General features: G+C 54.0%; 5 protein-coding genes across 5 annotated transcripts; 3 read left to right on the top strand and 2 right to left on the bottom strand.

The window, feature by feature from the left end:
- Positions 1–130: 130 nt before the first annotated feature.
- CORC01_07102 (uncharacterized protein) lies at positions 131–846 on the top strand (the record flags this gene model as incomplete). Its single annotated transcript, XM_022618740.1, has 3 exons — positions 131–431; positions 576–626; positions 692–846. The coding sequence occupies 3 exons, from the start codon at positions 131–133 to the stop codon at positions 844–846; spliced, it is 507 nt and encodes a 168-aa protein (XP_022474840.1).
- Positions 847–3,144: 2,298 nt separating this feature from the next.
- On the bottom strand, positions 3,145–4,002 carry CORC01_07101 (DJ-1/PfpI family protein; the record flags this gene model as incomplete). The annotated part of the gene is made up of 2 exons (XM_022618739.1): positions 3,145–3,300; positions 3,394–4,002. 2 exons carry the CDS (start codon positions 4,000–4,002, stop codon positions 3,145–3,147), a joined length of 765 nt encoding a protein of 254 aa, XP_022474839.1.
- A 1,582-nt stretch (positions 4,003–5,584) lies between these two features.
- CORC01_07100 (uncharacterized protein) lies at positions 5,585–7,529 on the bottom strand (the record flags this gene model as incomplete). The annotated part of the gene is made up of 4 exons (XM_022618738.1): positions 5,585–6,430; positions 6,492–6,750; positions 6,815–6,876; positions 7,230–7,529. 4 exons carry the CDS (start codon positions 7,527–7,529, stop codon positions 5,585–5,587), a joined length of 1,467 nt encoding a protein of 488 aa, XP_022474838.1.
- A 3,122-nt stretch (positions 7,530–10,651) lies between these two features.
- On the top strand, positions 10,652–11,172 carry CORC01_07099 (uncharacterized protein; the record flags this gene model as incomplete). The annotated part of the gene is made up of 2 exons (XM_022618737.1): positions 10,652–10,753; positions 10,900–11,172. 2 exons carry the CDS (start codon positions 10,652–10,654, stop codon positions 11,170–11,172), a joined length of 375 nt encoding a protein of 124 aa, XP_022474837.1.
- Positions 11,173–11,475: 303 nt separating this feature from the next.
- Positions 11,476–13,087, top strand: CORC01_07098 (BHLH family transcription factor; the record flags this gene model as incomplete). Its single annotated transcript, XM_022618736.1, has 2 exons — positions 11,476–11,677; positions 11,736–13,087. Coding segments are annotated over 2 exons (1,554 nt in total), but the record flags the coding sequence as incomplete, so codon positions are not given.
- Positions 13,088–13,346: the final 259 nt, after the last annotated feature.

Raw genomic sequence — 13,346 nt, 5'->3', positions numbered from 1 at the left:
ACGCCACCCAATTCTGTCACTCATAGTCTTGGCCGGCCGCTTCCAATGCAAAGTCGGTCCATCTAAACAGGGCTGGTGCGTTCCGGCGCTTGGTGGGGCCCGAGATCTGCCTCTCGACTCACCCAACCCAATGAGCTACCAAGCGAGCCCGGCTGGCCCGACACGCCGGAGCATCACGGCTTCGTCGGCCCCAAAAGCTCCTGCCCTCGCCTATAACCAATCTGACATTCCGATCAAGTCGGGAATGATGATACGCCTACCGAGGATACCCGCAAACGTCAATGCCGCGGCCTGTGTGCTTGCCGCTGGCTACGGAGGCCTGCATATCGCCAGGCGCCCGACAGGGCCCAGGTTGGATCGTTTTGTATGGTCCGAACATCGATCGACCTGGCATGATATGACTATACCGTCACTCACCCACTACCAGCACCGTACGACACGAGCCCCTGGATGACCTCCTGGCCGTACTGCGGTCAAAACTTACATGGACGAGCTATCTCTCGGCCAAATTATTCAGCGCATCTCCTTTCGGCCTGATAAGGGGCTCCTAAAATCTGACGACCAGATATTGTCAGATCATGGGACCGTCGTGCCCGAGGCCTCGTCTCCACCTTACCAATTAACACGTTGACAGCCGTGTCATCAGCCTTGTGGCTAGGACGATGTTGTTGACGCTTGTCCCATCCGCAAGCCCACATCATCACGACTGGCCGCTCCCGTTCCCTCCATTCTAAGCCCACCTTTGACTGGATACACAAGACTTACATGGACCACGGCAGCAAGTGTGGCCTTCCCAGAACCGAGCTTTCCTACAGGCCCCGTTTGCCGCCAGCCGCCCCGGAATGATGCGCCCTCGTCGAGGTTCAACCCGAGCTACCCCAGATTTCCGCTCCGGTTCCTCCCGATTACTCCCCCGATGCCGTACATGAGCTACACTTTGCCGAGCCGGGGTACAGGACCTCGTGCCTGGGGATCTGGAACCTCGTCTCATCTAGCAGCGATTAGCCTCAGAGATTCTTCAAAAGCTCAGGGGTTCGTATCTGGGCCAGTGGGGTCACTTGGCAGCCCGTTTTACAAGCCAGCGGGCGTGTAATTCGGGCAAGTCGGGAGTAGTTGCCAGCTCAGTCCAACGATTCGCCATAGACTTCTGGGCTTGCATACTCTTTGGGCTTGATTGTGGCGGTTACCGCGCACCACCCGGTGTTTATCGAAATGCCTCGGAAGATGACACTCAAGAGATATCGTGAACCTGAAGCTCGAGTCGCCGGCTGAGTATTCATCCTTCCCTGGCAGGCAACACTCGGAATTTGGCTGCGTACGGCCCCGGGATCTCGGTTCAGACTATGGGACTCACTGTCTCGTCTATAAAATGGCCTGAACGACGCGTCGTTCGGCTATGCCATCTCGAGACATCCATTCTCGGTGAGCGTTCTTTGCTTCGGTGACCGGTGACCGGTGACCACACCGGAAAACCAACACCGAGGGCAATTTTGCAGGGTTTGCTGACTTTGACGTAAAACCCTCTAATTAGCATGACGCTGGCCCAAGCTCCTCCCAGCGGGGCGTTGGTGCATGATTAATGCCGCGCATTTGACTTGTGTCGTTGTGCAGGAGTGTTGTTCCCGTCATGAATGCTAGCTTAAATTATGCAGGGCGGACCCCTAACCCCCACGCGCCCCCACGAAACCCTGAGTGACATGATGAACGACTTTCAGTCTCGTATGGTTCGATTGGAGGTGCATCGACGTGATCAGACGGGATGATGTCGTGGGTTTTGTGGCATTCTATGTTTCCTCGTCCGATGACATGTCACTCAATTTTCCACCATGCCGCAATCATGGACACATTGAAAACTTGATCATAAGCCAGTCTTGGGGCAACTTTGACTCTGGTGTAAGTGAACGGCCGACTTCATGAGGGAATCGCAGCAGCCATGAGCATTCAGACCCTTGCTGAACGTGGCCAGAACAGCCGTACATTTGGGCTACTAAGTATAGAGATTGGCTCGTTAGAGGACAGATGGACTCCGTGTTCCTGTCTCTGGTGTTCACCTTTCCTGGACCGCATTCCAACAAGCAATCATGAGTTTAGGGAATAGTCGATAGCGGTATCAATCTGTCACAAATATGTATACCAGTTGTATATTCAAGTCAACGAGTATATCAATAGAATACACAGACATGCGACGGAAGTGAAGCCATGCCGTTCTTCGCACAGAAATTCATGGAACCTGGAACTCGACAAGCGACGTTCAAGTCCCATCGTCACACAGCCGCTCACTCCGAGCTTTCTCCCAGCCTCGCGCCACGGAAGTACACTCGGCCTGAATCCAGGCAGGGCGCAGCGTATATTTCTCAGGCTTACTCTCAGAGTTCAACGCGCATCGTGTTGCATTGGTGAACAAAACCAGGCGTAAAAGGGGGTTCTTGGGGGATTTCTTCGTCTGGATATTTTCAGGGCCCCGGTTCTGTCTCCATACTCTCTTCGTGATCAGTGTCAGAATATACCCAGGGAAGGATCGTGTAATGCATTTGACGAGGAGTGATACCAGCGACAAGCCAGTTGGCGGGAGAAGCATCTCGCTAGAAGTTCAACATTTTAACCCCCGCAACTTCTTCGAACAGCCAAGTATAGTGACATCCAATTCCCATCTTCTTATTATGAAGAGAGCGCTGCCTAAATTCTAGTCTAAGTTCATGTTCGTTGCGGGTTTCCCCTAGGCGACAGGAGCCATGCGGTCGACCTGAAGAATAAGATGCTCCGTGACATTATCTGCTCCAGTGCCATAAAACACCAGCTGCCTTCAATGACGTATAAGAACTTCTTCGGATTACTTGACATATTCCTAGCACTAGAGCAGTTTAAAAAGAGAGGGCGCTGGCAGGTATCATCCCTCGTCAACTGGGTTGTATGAACGAAAAATAGTTATCAAGTACGAGTGTGGCTTGCATAAAACCACCAGTACGGTCAATAAGGTCAATAAGCTGGTGGTGGTAAAGCCACTCTCTACGCTTAGCTTTGTAAGGAAAATGTAATCAAGCTGTACCGCTCTGTTATGCGCTCTAGATATCCTCATCTCTAAACAGAGCGTGCCCGAGTTGCTGCCTCTAACCCCCCTTTTCAGTCGTCCCGGCCCCAACACCATTACTTGTACGTCGGCTCGACGCCGTTGATATCCGCAAAAGGGTCCCAGTCGGCGGGGTGGGGCACGAACTCCATGATCCTGGCGACCTTGGTCGCCAGTTCCTCGCCGTACACTTGCTTGATGAACTCCAAAGTCAAGTCCAAACCAGAGGTGACCTGAACCAACATTAGTCAAGGCTAGTTTCTTCCCACAGTTTGTAACGCCCTTCGCGCGTGTGTGTGTACAGACAGAAATAGGGATTCACTTACTCCAGAGGAAGTCCAGATATTGCCATCAACCACATATCTCGCCGGCGAAACCCACTTGGCGTCAGGGGCCTGGGAAGTAATAAGCTCCCAGGCAGCTTTATTAGTCGTTACCCTCTTCCCGTCCAGAGCACCCGCTTTGGCAGCAAAGCTGGCACCCGTGCAGATGGTGATGAGATACTTGACCCGGGGGTAGTAATTCTTCACGTACTCCACAATCGGTTCCAGCCCGGGGGCCCGAACACCGGGACCACCGGGCACGATGAGTACGTCGAGGTCCAGATCGTCTTCAAAGGTATTCGTGGGCTGGATGGTCGGCCACCACGACGAGTTGTGGGCGTTCATGCCGGCCGACTGGGGCGCCGTGGTGACGGGGTCGAGGGTCGCGGCGATGAGGTGGAGGTTCATGCGGCGGTTGAAGGCGGCGAGCTGGAGGGCGTCGAGAGGGCCAAAGAGGTCGAGCATGTCCATTGCACGGAAGACGATTGCGCCAAAGGTGACGGGGAGGGTGGAGTTTATGGTGATTACCGGGGTGCTGCGGGTGCTGTGGAGAGGATTTCCTGCGCCGAGGGAGACGGTCGCGGCCGCGACGGCCATGATTGAGAAGCGCATGTCGAGTGTTTGGTTGGATGCGCGCCAGATCTGCTGTCGAGCTTGAAGGAAGGAGATGGGTGGAAGGTGAAGCTGATGCACTGGGTTCTCGACGAAGAAGCAAAACAGATAGGAGAATGGAAGAGTGAATTGGAGGTACCCGAGTGCAACCCCAGCAACGAGGAATACTAGGGAATTAAACAAGTTGAGTTTTCAGAGCAGGCAAGTGCTGTATATACATATTTATCCCACCAGAATCTATGCACATCATCACGAATACCCCGAGGATGGTGACACGGAAACCAACCGAACGGCCAAGCCACCAACGACAATTCTCATAATTTCGAGCCACGACGGGGAGCTGGGGTTGATTGGAAGCATTCCGATCCCGAAAGAACGGCGCGGGCGTGACCCACGCAAGGGGATCTGCAATATAGGCGCAACATCATCTCAAACTAGACAGGACGAGACTCGGCTTCCTCAGTTAGGATGGAAGGAAAGCTTTCAGCGGTTTGACAAAGTTGAGCTCAAGTGGAGACTTTGGTGTCTTGGAAGGAAGGCTGAGCAGATTCGAGCAAGTTTTCGTTGTCTCTGGTTGGTCTTTAACTACCCCTTGTTTGCTTTTTCATCTGTTTAATATCCAAGTCTGATCCTGGTTGGATACCAATACCAGTTGTTGATTGTCTAGCTACCTGGACAATCTAGATCCTTAGACAAAGAGGTCTTGGGAGGAAGCCCCTAAACTGGGTAAATGGGTGGTAGAGCTGCAGACAAGGGTACTATAGGATGTTGAAAGGGGGTGTCATTGCGGCGGAGGAGCCTCCGGGTTACTCTAGGGTGCGCTCTGCCAAGCTCTCCTATTTAATGTCGAGTCGCGGCGCTCTTTGGTTCTTTATTCATGGGTCTGACGCGGTGAGAGCTCCCACATATCAAGAGCTGGGCCACGGTGACTTTCAGAGACCCGTTGCCACAAATCAGCTGTCGACGGAGACGTTGGAATTTTGTTGTAAGTCATCGGACAAGGACTCTGGCTCCCTTGCTGCAAATAGCAGGGACTCTGAGAAAGGGATACTGTGGGAAATAACATAGAGGATGAAAGTGTGGATAACCCTGTGGCCGTGTGAGGAAATGTGTCGTTGGATTGTCAAGGGGAAAGGCCAAGCCGAAGGATTGGACTGAGGTAAATGACTGGTGGCGCACGAACCCCGGGCACCGGGGTTGGTTTCCGGATCGCCCCGCTCCAGGCAGGTATCCCCGAAACCCAACTTCGGGCCGAAGAAGGACGGTCGCCGGCATAGACAGTGGTCCGTTTTCCCGCGAATTCACCGAGCGCTCGATGCCCACGAATGGGCAGAAATTGTGCTATGAAATATTTCCGCGTTTTCATTCTAACATCACAAACTAGCCAACAATCTAGCACCGGAGCCTGGATTTCTCTACCCAGCCAAAGAATTATAACAAAAAGAGTAGGTACTTATTAGAAGTGTACCCAAGCTCTAAACCATCTTACAGTGCCTCTATTCAAACCGTTGGTCTTTCCGTGTTCTAATCCCCCAACAGGAGCTGATTTGTGTATGCGTCCCAGGAAACTCGGGTCCTCTTTCTAGTTGCGCAAAATCATCCCCAATACACCGCCCAATACTCCACGTACACGGGCTTGATTTTCGTGGATACAAGTAAAAACAACAGCCGTACTGGCGGCGAACACGAGTGTCTCCCTCCATTGCTTGTCCATACCGTACCGCCGAGGCAGCAACGTCGCCATGGCCCGTGGAGCGACGAACAAAGCCATGTCCTTACGACGACTGGCGGACTCGACAAGAACGCTCCAGCCGCAAAGGCAACATCCCGTGCGGACGCAGATTCCGGCATCCATCTTTTGCCTTGCGTCTCGGTCCTTGCCGACGATGTGAGGCCCGATTCTGGTACGGGCGAGACAAACACCATAGTAGAACAGAGTAATATACGCGCCCAAGAACGCCGCCGACCTCGATGCTGACAGTAGAGTACGCACCAAGGCCTTCTTATTAATGGGCCCTCGTAGCAGAAGCGCCACGCTCAGGGGCAAGTACATGGCCATGGACCACTTCCACGACCGATAGAAGCGGCTAATGGCGTGAAGCTCACACGAGGGACCGCAGCCCATGTGAACCATCTCACATGGAATGGGTATGGACTTTGAGGGGTCACCCCATTCCTCCGGCCAGTTATATTTCTCACACATGCCTTGGAGCAACTCTGCTTGTCCACTTTTACCGTAGGACATTTCGTTAGCACGTAGCTTCTGGAGGGCCTCGATCAGCCGCATATCGACATTTGCCGCCGAGCTGATCCACTTGTTATAGGCGCTGGGAAGCCTTTCGGGATGGTAAAACCATGCCCACATGATAAAAGCACACGAGGTGACGAATAAGCAAGGGTCAGTAAACTTGCAGATGACCCACTCAGCCTGCACGAGGTTAGCAACGGCAACAATATATGACGAAAGGAATTCGGTGCGTGGTGCATACCTTGGTCCAGCTTCCTTCAGCCACCCGCCGCGCTCGCCTACGCGCCCACACTTCCCCAACAAGAACATCCAGAGCCCTCGTCAATGTGAACAATGTCAAATCGAGTGTTCGTCCACCGTATCGGATCTCCTGTCGCTGAGCCCCTGGAGGGCTGTCAGATTTCACTGAGACGGTGGCTGTAAAGGCTGAGCTCTTCTTGGACTGCAAAAGCTGCAAGCTAAACCAAGCGGCGATGAACGTGGCGCTCCATCTTGCAAGTCTGGACGTGCATTAACATTAACTGGTTTGTGATGGCAAAATAATGGACGATGAATCTCACTCACCTGGTTCTTGTCAGCTCCGTAAGCCCTTTGGCGTTTCGGTCAAATATACGCCGAAATGGCCCCTGTAAGAATGTGTCAGAGCTCCAGGTCATGTCAAGTCAAGTCATTCAGTCTAAATAGAATTGAAGCCCTGTGTGAACTTGCAAAAGCCGCTTGTGTAGAAGCAATGCAAGGAACACGACCTTGTGTGTGACTAGCAGGGAAGCCAGTCCAATCCCGCGAGAGAGCAAAAGTCGGTGACTGAGCCCTCTCTATACAGCTTTTGAGCAAGCCACAAGTACCACTCTGAGGTCTCCATCACGGTGAGTGCTGGATAACTAGTTGCCAGTGCTTGAAACCAACTGAGGCAACTGTATAGCTCAAGTCGCGGGTATTACAGATATCCAGTCCGTCATACTAAAATGAGTTAACATACCTCTAGGAGAGTACTGCCCCCAACTATCACGGCACAGAACGTTGGAAACCGTTGGGGGTCCAAACCGGCGAGGACTATCCGCCTCAGTTGCGCCACAAACCCGATGCACTGCCCATTTTCCTTTGCAATTTGGCGGCGCTTCTTGGTAAGGTATTGCATCAGCAACGTCAGGACTCTCGGAGCAACAGCGGAAGCATAGCCCAGGAGGTAGGCCCGAAGGAGGGGCCGCAGGATTGGCGGAATTCCTTGCAGCTCAACAAGTCCATTCCGGCGAATTTGCAGCTGACTCCGAGGTAGCATTGCGGAGAGCGTAGGTGTGACGGCAGCCTCGAGGCTCCGGCGTCAGTGCCGGTAGTTGAACTGGAAACGGTTCCTGGGCAGAAAATCAGCGGTCCGCATATGAGCCGGAAGTGATGTGTCTGTGCACACTCGGATATGCTATGATGTAACCGTACAATGGTGTGAGGGTTGACTTGGTAGGCTGCTCGTGAAACTGAGTTCAACAGAGGGGATTTAGGAAACGAGGAATGTGGCTGAAGACATGGGATGTTGCTCTAAGCAAAGTGAACGACGGGCGAAAGTGTGATGATCGGGAGACGTAACGATAGGTGGACCGTGGTAAGGCATGAGTTACGTTAGGTAATAGGGGAGTGCAGCGGCAAGCGGACTGGCCATCCGCTCCGCATAGAGGGTATGAATCATGTCGAGAACTGAAAAGCTAACCAGAAGATGACAGGTATTTGGTTACGAGGAACAAGGTTCGGGATTGTCCTGTCCATCTTCACTAGAAGCCTCGGAAGCCAAGTAAATAGGAAGACAGTCTAGGCATGTACATGTAGGTCTTTGAAGAGGAACAGGAAAACGCGCAACGAAGATCGCGAACCAGTGGGCGCGTCTTACCAGGGGGTATTGATCAACTGGCTCTTTGGGAGGCTCGTGATCAGTGTCCCTCCTCAGCCAACCCTCCAGCGCCTGGGGCAGGGCTGGAACTGTGCTCTATGGCGAAAGTATCGCGTACCGTGCGTGTTAAGAGATGAAGGGGACGGGAATAGAATAAGAAATTGTGGGGTAATGGTGCGGCCCACGTCGTGATGGGGGCCTGGGGTAGGATGAGCGACGTCGGTTGTGCAGTAGGTGCAGATGGAGGCCAGGGGCAAACAATGGTGAAGCCGAAGGAAATGTGACAATTGGGTTCCTCGGCACGGTCGAGAGTACGCAAAGGAGGTCGGATCTGGCAAACGTGACCGAAGCGCAGATTACCGCCACAGCTGGAAGATTTGTCGAATATGATTGGTTGCAAAAATACGGTTCGATCAGCTGGTCTGTCACGCTGAGGTTCACGCTGGCGGCCAGGAAGAGACTCAGAGACCTAGTTAGCAGAGACGTTCAGCCAAGCCAGATGGGGTTTAGGGGCGGCAATCCATGCGAGTGCGACAGTGCTGAAGAAGAAGAAGAGACTTCTATCAAGGTCTGGAGTTTTGTCTGGAGGAAAACCTGAAGGGAACGGCGTTTTGCGTTGGCTCGGCAGGTGGCAGACGGCGTTGAGCAGGGAATGCCTTGCCAGCCTTGCTCGAGTCCTGGCGAGCTGCGGGACGCTTCGGGCTTGGAAGATTCGATCAGTGCGATCGACCGGCCGTCAAAAATCTCGGCGCTTGCTCCTAGTTCTCGAACGATGGATAGTCGTAGACGCAGGAGGTCGATGGTTTGACTGGGTGGCTGGTAGGTAACCACAGACAGGCTGGGACAGCCAGCCGTTTCGTATCAATCAAGGCTGTGTTTGTTTCTTTGTCTGGCCGTGTCAAGAACCGTTCAAGGTCTGTGAGGTGCCTTAGTAGGATATATCGGCGCTAGTAGGGACTTATGGACAGCCGTCAAGATTCCAAAGGATTTGATGTATCCGTAGAGCAGAGCTGCAACTGTCTATGCGCCAGGGTTCATTAAGATAGCAAGAGACACAAAACGGGATGAAGCTGTGTTACAGATGCAGTTCCAGGCGACAGATGGAAGCAACGAGTTTGGCCGAACGATGAGGCCAGAGTCAATAACAAGACATGGTATGGCGAAGCATACCTAGGTAGCAAAGGAACTCGGAGAATGTCGATCGGGTGCGGATGTGGAACCTCAAAGCTACCTTACAGCCTACCCCAAACCTGAGAGGAGGTGAGGTGTGAGAAAGTGCTGGGAAAAGCTTAGGAGGGTCGGTGATGCGGCGCACAGGTACAAAGTACATGTGAGGCCAAGCCTAGAACGGAATAGTGGAAGGTAATTCCTGGGGCGAGGGAGGATATGCGGATGACTGACAGCGCTGGACAGCGGGAGGGGAAGAGATTGGGGAGGGAGGGGGACAGAATTGAGAGGAGGGAGTGAGAGCGAGAGTGAGAGGAAGCTCCGAGCTGGCATGTGATGCCCCGCTAGTGGTATAAGCCCGTTAACATTGAGACAGGCGGCGACCCACCCAGCTAAGCAGTCAGGCACCGAGCTAACGAGAAGGTTGAGAAGGGCTTAGCGAACCAATCAGACTTACTTGAGCCCCCTTGACCCACCTGCTGACCGCCATTTGTGCAACCTGAACACGCCAAAAAGGTGATTCGGAGTGCTTGGGTAAGGTGTAGGCGGCGCAAGCGCAAGCGCACCGTTTCAACGATATGGTTCGGCTTGTCTCATGTCCGCTTGGCTGCAATCCACGATTCGGCTCTTCTCCAATCAGCCTTCCATGCTTGCTCAGATGTTGGGGCAGGCCAGCACAGGACCATCCTCATCCGTCAGAAACTGGGCAAAGGTAGCAGTGGGAAAATTAGGCCGGCTCGAGCCCTGCCTGCTGGCCGGCCGGCCTACCACTGCCCGCCCACACACGCCTACCTGTCCGTTGACTGCTGCCACTAAGGTAAGTGCGGAGGCTTGCAGCGCGCGATGCAGGTGACCGTGCCGGCAACCCACACACACCCCACCCACCCCTGCCTGCAACCTGCGACTTGCCCTCCCTCTCCCACCTCAGTCCTCAGAGTCTCTGTCTCTTCCAGCACTCAACCACCCCGGTCAACAACAGGGGTCCGTCCTGTTTGGTGCCCCAGACCTTTCATTCTTTTCTAGTCCTTGGTTTCTTGCTCGTCGCTCACTTTACCCGGCTGAAAATCACGGGGTCCTTGAGCCCTCGTTCTCGGTGCACCGTACCGTGTCCGTCACCTCACGTCCACGTCTCACGCCTACGTCCGCGTACTCTTCCACCCGTCTTACTTGCCTTAGCTTACGTCTGGCCACCCTTTTTGAGCTGATTGGGGGTTCGTTTCACCTCACCTGTTGCTATTCCTCGCTATCCGTATGGGCGGTCTCTCAGATATGCAAGTACACGGGTGAGCCAACCTCAACATCAAGCCAAAGCACCAGCTCGTCCACGTTCGTCAAGACAGTATACAAGCAATCCAATGCTTCGAATGGGCCTCGGGCTCGCATCCCATCTTGGACAAACACACGTACCCTCGTCGCCTCTTGGCTCGACACCGCAGCTTACCCAGACTGCTTCTGCGGTTCGACAAGTCTCAAGGGTCTCTTCGTTGCTCTTAGCCCTGCATGGGCCGCATTAACGTCCGCCATACGGGGTAGACCTTGGATGTCCTTCAACTAGGAGCTCTCCATCTCACCATCGAGAACGTAACACTGCTTGGTGCTCCAGTACACCACTCCGCCATCCCGCACACTGTCCCCAGCTCCGCCTGTCATCCCCGACTTCACCTCACCTCACCTCACCTTGCCTCGCCTTACCTTACATGGCAACCGTCCCGCCTTCGCCTCACGCCCATCTTCGCCATCCATCCTTCCCTCTTACTCACACACCCCGCTCTTCGGACGAGACGAGGACGAAGAGAACGTCCTTCTAGCACTAGAGATCCAGAAGCCCGGTGCGGTGCCCAAGCGCAGCCACCACCCCACCTCCGCCTCGACGTAACCTGCCAGCGTCTACTTCGGTCTCTTCCTGCTCTGCCACGGTGCGCACCTAAAGACGGCAAATACACCCACCAACCTCTCCAGACTCCTATCAAACGACACAATAGCGGTCACTGCTGCCACAACAACAATCCGCCACCCCGCCAAATCACAAGGCAATCGAGCGACTGGCCGATATTCCAGACCACTCTACCGCACACCCTCTCCCAGCCAGACGAGCTTTTTCGTACAGACGCGCTGCGCTCCTGATAGAAACGTCCTGCTCCTCCGTCAATGATTCATAGAATATCAACTTGTCCATAGGAATGCGCATGCCCGCCCTCCTTTGAGTCGCCTGTTATCATTCTTTCCCACGCTTCGAACTCTCCACGACCAACGTTTCTCCATACCAGAATCAGCGCATTCGACGGTTACCGTCCATTTGCCACAAGACGCACCCATGCTCGCCATACAACGTCCCAGGATGGGTTCGACGCAGCCGTCAGACCCCAATTTGCCCTTCGGCTGTGAGTAACCGTCTCGTCCATTTCCCACCAAAGTCAAATACTCACAACCTTTTCTCAGATGCCGTTGATCCTTCGCAAGACTTCTTCCTCGACCCTCCCGAACCTGCGCCTGGTGCACCTCTCCTCTCCGACAATGAAACCAAACTTCTCAGCTCCTTCTTTGAGGACATGACTGCGGACCACTATAACCTGCCTTCATTCGGCGAAGGCCTCAACTTCAGCGATGCTTGGCTGGAGTTACCACCCCAGTTCATGGGGACGGCGACGTCCTTTGGTCAGTCACCGGCACCACCACCCCTCGCCTCCCCCGGGCATACCATGCCCCATAACGACTTTGTGGACATGATGTCCATGGGTTCGAGTCTGATGCCTCCTCCTCCCCCACCGCCACAGCAGCAGCAGCAACAGCAACAACAGCATCACCATCAGCAACCACACCCTACCCTCGACCAGCATGCCTCTGCCGACGTTCTCCAGGCCGCCAACACACTATTACACAACGGTTCCTCGTCAAGATCCAATACCAACGGCTCTGGGCCGATGTTCAGCAGCACCCGGGACGTTCCGCACTCCCTCGGCCCACCCGTAGGCCACCTTCGACACCAACCTATGGAGGACTTCAAGCGTGCTGAACGAGGCAGCGTGGCTCAGGCCAGTCTTGTTGACGATCATGAAACCACGTTCGCAGACATGTTCTTCGGACCCGCTCCTGGCGAGAGAGTGTCTTCACAACGGTCTAACCAGGTCCCAAACATTGATGTTCAATGGGGCTCCGATGCCCGTTTCAACCGCTCCAATAGTTTTGTCCCAGACCCTAAGGAAACGTACGACGCTCTATCAAGAGGCCAGTTGCGGTACATGGAATGCCTGGAGCCGAGTCAAAGCACGGATAATACTCGTCCGCCAAGCCCGAATGGCGAGCATGCAATAGGAAAGGGACATAGCCGAAAGTCATCCGAGGTATTGAAAAAGGAAGAGGATGCGGACGCACCGCCAAGAAAAAGGAGGAAGAGCAGGAGCACGAAAGAGGACGTTGATGAGGACGAAGATGAGAACGGTACTGCGACGAAGGCGGCAAGAAAACGCAAGACGAAGACCGAACCCGCCTCAGCCACTCCGCCAGCAGAAAATGGCACAGCCAGCCGGAGGCGCAAATCTGGGACTGGAGCCAAACCAGCACGCGAGAATCTTACGGATGCCCAGAAACGAGAAAATCATATCAAGAGCGAGCAAAAGCGCCGAACCTTGATCAAGGAAGGCTTCGACGACCTCTGCGAGCTTGTACCAGGTCTCAAGGGAGGCGGCTTCAGCAAGAGCACGATGCTGACCATGGCAGCTGAGTGGCTCGAGGAGATCATGAAGGGAAATGACGAGCTCAGGGCCCAGGAAAGTGCCCTTGTGGGTCGGTGATATCACGGCCGAATATAACAAAGCTACCATGAGTGGGCGGCGCATTACGGTTGTAATGCTTCACTGCTCTCGGGACGAAAGCAGGAACACTGAAACAAGAGACATCAGTGGCCGTCTCTTTGACATGAGGCTACTTGCTATATTATGAAATTAGGGGGATAAATACCTGCGGCACGTGGGAAATCAATGTCAAGAGGGATTTCCAGAGGAGGCACGGCAGGCTGAGGTGGACGATCATGAGTGCGATTTACGGGAGTAG

This window comes from Colletotrichum orchidophilum (genome assembly GCF_001831195.1).
Source record: "Colletotrichum orchidophilum strain IMI 309357 chromosome Unknown Scaffold_55.1, whole genome shotgun sequence".
NCBI classification, from domain to species: domain Eukaryota; kingdom Fungi; phylum Ascomycota; class Sordariomycetes; order Glomerellales; family Glomerellaceae; genus Colletotrichum; species Colletotrichum orchidophilum.
The sequence above is the reverse complement of the archived record's forward strand: the minus strand, read 5'-3'. Positions and strand labels throughout refer to the sequence as shown.